We start from the raw sequence: 5,828 nt of genomic DNA on the forward strand, positions 1-5,828 counted from the left end.
TATCATTGATACATTTACCAATAAACCTATGCCAAGTAAAACCGATAAGCTTCTCTAGATGACATAAAAATTAACTAAAGATGTGGAGACTATGAAGACTGACCATGAGAATAGAATTGGTTATCTGGAATCAAGCTTGGAAGAAATAAAAGGGAGCTTGAGGAATTTAGTTGACATTAGTAAGGAAGATATGAATAGCAGTGCGAAGAGCCTCAAGAAGGTAAATGCGATGATTGCTAATCATAAAGATCGGCCTTTATCCAGCATCTCACCATTGGAGACTAAACAGAAGAAGAAATTACAGGATTCAAGTGTGCAAGGAACGAGTTCTCAGACTATGACTTGCCCATATACTAGAACCAGAAGTAGGAATCAGGAGTAGGGTACCTACAGGTTGATTATGGAAGAGCTTGAAGACATAAATCAAAAGATAATCCACAAGAAATCAGAATTGGTGCACTCTTTCCAGTAGGGTTTTGTTGTGTCATTTTGTGCTTAGCTTGTTTTTTATAATTTTTTTGGCTCTGTGGGCTGGGCCCCTATTTCATTTGTTGGTTAGCTATAGGTTCTGGTCTATTTTGTGAATGTTCTTTTGGTTGTAAAACTTTGGGTTTTGGGTCCCTATAAAACTCATTTATCTTAATAAAAAACTTTTATATAAAACAATATCAATCATACGATAATCATTATGTTTAAAATAAATAAATAAAATACTTGAAATGCAATTTTCACCCTAACAAGATTATGCTTCTTTAAGATATTGAGCTATAATCGTGTCAAGAGGCATATCACACTTGCACAATTAACTAAGAACCTCTTTCAATAAAAACCCCATACAATTTAAATTGATGCCCATCTAGTTTCTATATATAAATAATTTAAGTTATCGGTTTATTTTAAATTTATTTTTTATTTGCAAATTGTAAATATCTTATCGATATTTTAAAAAACTATGATATATTATTTAATCAATATTAAAAAAACTATATTATATTCTTTAAAATATTTAATAATAATTTAAAATAATAAATTGTCATTTAATGGATAAAGCTATCCATCTTATGTTGTGAGGGTACATTTTCTAAATTTATATTTAAAATAATATTGATGACAAAGATGTAAGTTCAATTATTTTCCTTTTTAATCTTCATTTTTATACATGAACAACAAAAATTTGAATTGTTAAACATTCATGTCAAACAATTAATTTTCAATTAGATTATCTTAATCTTCAACAATTATCCTTAAATTGATATCTCTTAATTTACTTATGTGAATTAATTCCTTCTATCACTTAGATGAGAAATGCTGGCATATTTGGTTAGAGAACCTTTTAGGTTGGATCGGCTATCGATCTAATTTTAGAACGCATGCCAAACAAAGACAAATAAAATCTCTTTAAATTGACAATATGCAGGCATTATTATGCAAGCTCGAACGAGCGCTTAAATACACATGGGAACATACAAATATTGAACAGACCTTCAGCACAAACAATTCTTAGAAGGTTTTATCAGCAGCGACTAAGAAATAATGGAATATAGGCACCCGGGTATCGACAAGAAAAATTTACGAGAGAGAAGTTTTACATTGAAGAGTAGAGGGATTCCACATTGCGGGCACAAGAAACTCCCGATTGTTGATTCCATAAGCGTTGTAGCTCGCTTTACTTCTCTTGTCCACCAGCAAATCCCCCGCATAGCCCGGGTACGCTCCCTTTCCAAATATTCCACTGCACGCCGTCACTGCCTCCTGTGGGGCCAATGCGCTCCCTTGGTAATACCCACTGTTGAACGGATTTGTAGCTGTTCCCGCCACAACCGCCGCAATATTTATAATCATTCCATCCACACCCACATGTCCGTTTGGTGGAATAAGAGGCGGCGTGGGAGGGCCGTACAGAGGCGCCGCAAATCGCCACGCGCATTGTCCCGGGCACTGAACTCCCGAGTTCCCAACCCACCCGAACAAAATCGTACTTCTCTTGGAAAGAGGAATGGAATCGTGAAAACCGCATGAGTTCATGCAGAATCTCTCTACATAAACATCATCTGCTGTGAGAACGAGATAAACTCCCCTGCTGTCCGTGGGAAACAAACGTTTAGCCAACGCCCCCTTCACCAGAACAGCCATTTGGCTTCTTTTGAGATTCTTGCCAAGGGAATACAAATCATCAGAGGCCTGTCCTCCAATCTTTACAGCCCCGGAGACGCCTTTTCGGGTGGAATCGGTGTAGCGTTGCGTGGTTGCCCACCAACTGCTTACCGACTGCTACCGGTTTGGAATGGCTTTGGTTGCTCCCAACGACGAGATGAAGTCGGTAATGGTGGCTTTCTGGGAGGGGGAGAATTTGCCATACCAGAGATAGAATTGGAGCAAATTAAAAGCAGCGATAGGATTTTGCAATCATGATCACACCATAAGTAGACATTCCAAGGGTTGATGCAGAGACAACTTTGGCTTGACTAGGTGAAAAAAGAAATGTTCAAAGCGTCATAGGTAGCCTTGTCCCACTACATAGTATCATTAATGTACTATTATTTTTATTGGTATGCCATTGCAAAAATTCTAAATAAAAATTTGATGCCTAACATTTTCAGCATTTTTTAATTTTCAATTTTTTTGGATTATATCCCATTAATTGATAAATTAACCTTTAGTTTCCCAAGTCATGGAAAAGACTTATGCTACTATTTACCATCCACAATCAAACTTCTGTCAATATACAGAGAAATACTATCTTTAAAACCAAAATGGTCTGTGGTCCAAATGACAATCTGTTTACTTGGGGATGTCTTATTTTGATTGTGTAATTTTAAATAAACTCTTCATAACATCTTAATTTAAGATTCCATGGACAACATTATCGACGTGAACGCATAAGAATTATAATAAATTAAATTGGATTGAATTAAAGATGTGAATACTGCTATTGGATCCAATGTAGTACTGATCAACAGTTTTGAGCATGACTATGAGGAACCAAATGCCACAAATTGAACATATGCAAAAGGAGTAAATTGAGCCAGGAAGAAAGGGTAATCCTTCTATGGGACAAGGGTGAATTTATAGAGCATCCTATTAGCCACAATAAACGCCACCATGACTGCAGCTAGAGTTAGAATTTTTCAGATCCTATGATTCTAAAGACGCATCCACCTGTGAACTGCTCGCTTGGATAGGTGAAAAAATTGGGCATCCGCACTAGCATACTTTTTAACTGTTCATGGGCATGATTGTTAATGGGTAAAAGCACAAAACTTTGTCACGTTTCAGGCTAACTTATGAGCACAAGTGAATTTAAGTAATTTTAACTAAAAATTAATTTTATTCAAACATATGGTCTATATAGATTCATTATAGCTAAGTTATATATGGACAAACAACTCTCAAGCTCATGGTCATTCTGGAAAAAAGGCATCAGGTTGTCAGAGGTAGAGACATTGAGAAGGTCAGGGTCCAGTGGGATCCTAATCATGAGTCTTCTACTACTTGGGAGGAGGCTCCTCATATGCATGAGCTCTATCTGTATCTCTTTGCAGGATTCTAGGAGTAAGCCGGATACTAGGGAGGGAGGATGTAGTGCCCCTCTCTTTTGGTTTGTCAGACTCTATGTTTTTGAGCCTTCTTTGTGTGGTTTCGACCCTTTTGGTGTTGGTCAATTTTGTTTTGGATATGATGTTTGACTATGTTCTCTGGATTCATATGTGACATTGATACTCTATGTTATGTGGATTGTTATACTATTATTTTTTTTTATAAAAGGGTGAGATAAATTATTTAATTACTTTGACAATAACTTGGATTATTTTATGAAAATCAAAATATAAAAATTTAATTTTATCATTATTTTTTTTATTTGAGTGCAAGTGCCAAATTAAATGTTTAATTAATCAATTTAATTTTAATCTTGCACTAATTAGATTTTACTAAATAAATAAATAATCAAAAGTATTAAAGTACTAATTATTATAAAATTAAATCTTTTCTTGCAAGATTAGTTAATTCACATAAGCCAAACTCTAAGAAGACGTCTGCAACATCATACACGGAAACACAAGGGCGAGACCGACAATAACAAGACTAACTTTGACCACCAAGATACCTGATAGGGAGCTTGTGTCTAGGGTCAGACTGATATCTCCAATTTCCACTTTACCATTAGGTTGAAGAGAACGCTCAGACTTGAAGATTTAGGTGGAGTCGATGCTCGGTACCTGTAGCTGCATAAGAAAACCATCAAACATGTGAATAATAACCATATAAAATCATATCATGAAAAGGGAATGGAAGCGATGTAGCTTACCCGTAGAGAGTAGTGCGACACTTTTCCCCTTCACCCAAACACTGTTATCCACTAGAGAGAACGCACGTCTCCAGAGGCAGTGACAGGGCTACCAAAACAGACATTTGACAGAGCGCAGCGCAACATTTGGTGAAATCACAAGAAAAGTGCAAAGTATGGATTCGAACCACATAGCTGTCGATTGGGGTTTAAAATTTTTTCACAGTCTGCTAGCACAACATGGATAGGTGCCAATTAGGGTTTCACAGGAACTATAGGCAAGGAGGTTGTTTAGACAGTGATTAGTCTTATTTTTTTCAACCAATCAAATTGCTCTTGCAAAACTCTTCCTAAGCTCTAATATAATCTTTGAAACACCAAAGCGATCAATTTTTAATAGTATAATATTACAAGATTATTTTGGGAGTTTCTAGTTGGTCTAGACAGAGATGTGCACAGGCCTGCTCAGTTCTCAATGCAAGAGAATGCACCAAAAACTATGATCTGTTAGTAGGTTACAGGGTTATAATTAAAATAGACAACAATTGAATAATGGTGGTTTTGTGCTTCCACGTTTTGGATACTTGTCTCGGCATGGCGAATGCTGAAGAAATAGGGAATGATGTGCTCTCAAATTTATTACACATTTTCTTCTATCGTATGTTCTCCATCACAAAGGGGTCTTTTTTAATGGAAATGAAAGTGGTGGAGGGCGGCAGTATCCAGAACTAAATGCGAGGCAGTGAAAGCAAGATCTTAATTTCGAGATCAGTACAACAAGAGGGAAAAACTTTGGGCACTAGTGTTTGGATCAGGTATGTATTCAAACTTTTATCTGCTAATGACTTGTATTGGCTCTTTATTTTTGTACATTTGTAGTGTGGGATTGAAGGTGTGCCAAAAGGGAAGCATTTCACTAGATTTGATTGCCTGAATGAATAATGGGGACTTGATGAATGTTAATGACATTATTTTGTGCAAATGTTTGACAGTTTTTCTTAAGTCATAAATAACACAGAAGCTCATGTGGTTGAACTCTTACCAAATTATAGGAGCACTTGCTAACGTATTCCACAAGTGGGCGATTGTTGTGTACAATGCCTGTCACAAGTTTTCCCATTTTTTGTGGAAAGACTTTGGAAGAAAAACTAAGTTTTTTTATCTTTGTGTATTGCAGGGTTAGAAATGTGGAAGAATTATATTACTAGGTTCTTGCCCCTACTGGACAATGTTTGATGCAGGACGTAAACTGGCATGGATATCTGCAGCAAGGGCAAAGTGAGATTTTACAATTCTTACTATTAAAACTCTACAATCTATGTCCTTTTTTAAGGGTAATTTGGATAGAGATTAATTTTGTATCTTTGAAAACTAACATCATCACTTCAAATTATTGGCAAATCTTATATTTTTTATTTGAATCACATTTTTTAGAATTTTATTAAACAAATTTATATGCGAAACAGAATATATTTCCATAAAAATAATGGTAGCATTAACATTATTTTCTTTTGTCCACCGGTAACTATCATCACTTGAAAAC

General features: G+C 35.7%; 1 protein-coding gene across 1 annotated transcript; it reads right to left on the minus strand.

Annotated features, from left to right (window-relative positions):
• Positions 1-1,376: 1,376 nt before the first annotated feature.
• On the minus strand, positions 1,377-4,410 carry LOC131030520 (protein EXORDIUM-like 2). The gene is made up of 3 exons (XM_057961371.1): positions 4,373-4,410; positions 4,160-4,223; positions 1,377-2,268 (listed from the first exon to the last, which is right to left on the minus strand). Exons 1-3 carry the CDS (start codon positions 4,408-4,410, stop codon positions 1,570-1,572), a joined length of 801 nt encoding a protein of 266 aa, XP_057817354.1. The 3' UTR covers positions 1,377-1,569.
• Positions 4,411-5,828: the final 1,418 nt, after the last annotated feature.

This window comes from Cryptomeria japonica, chromosome 2 (assembly GCF_030272615.1).
Source record: "Cryptomeria japonica chromosome 2, Sugi_1.0, whole genome shotgun sequence".
Lineage (NCBI taxonomy): Eukaryota > Viridiplantae > Streptophyta > Pinopsida > Cupressales > Cupressaceae > Cryptomeria > Cryptomeria japonica.

Coding starts and splice junctions, on each gene's coding strand:
- LOC131030520 (XM_057961371.1), bottom strand. CDS start 4,410: ATGTCTGTTTTGGTAGCCCTGTCACTGCCTCTGGAGAC. Junction 4,224..4,372: donor CTGTCACTGCCTCTGGAGAC/GTGCGTTCTCTC, acceptor TTTCTTATGCAG/CTACAGGTACCGAGCATCGA. Junction 2,269..4,159: donor GCGTTCTCTTCAACCTAATG/GTAAAGTGGAAA, acceptor AACCGGTAGCAG/TCGGTAAGCAGTTGGTGGGC.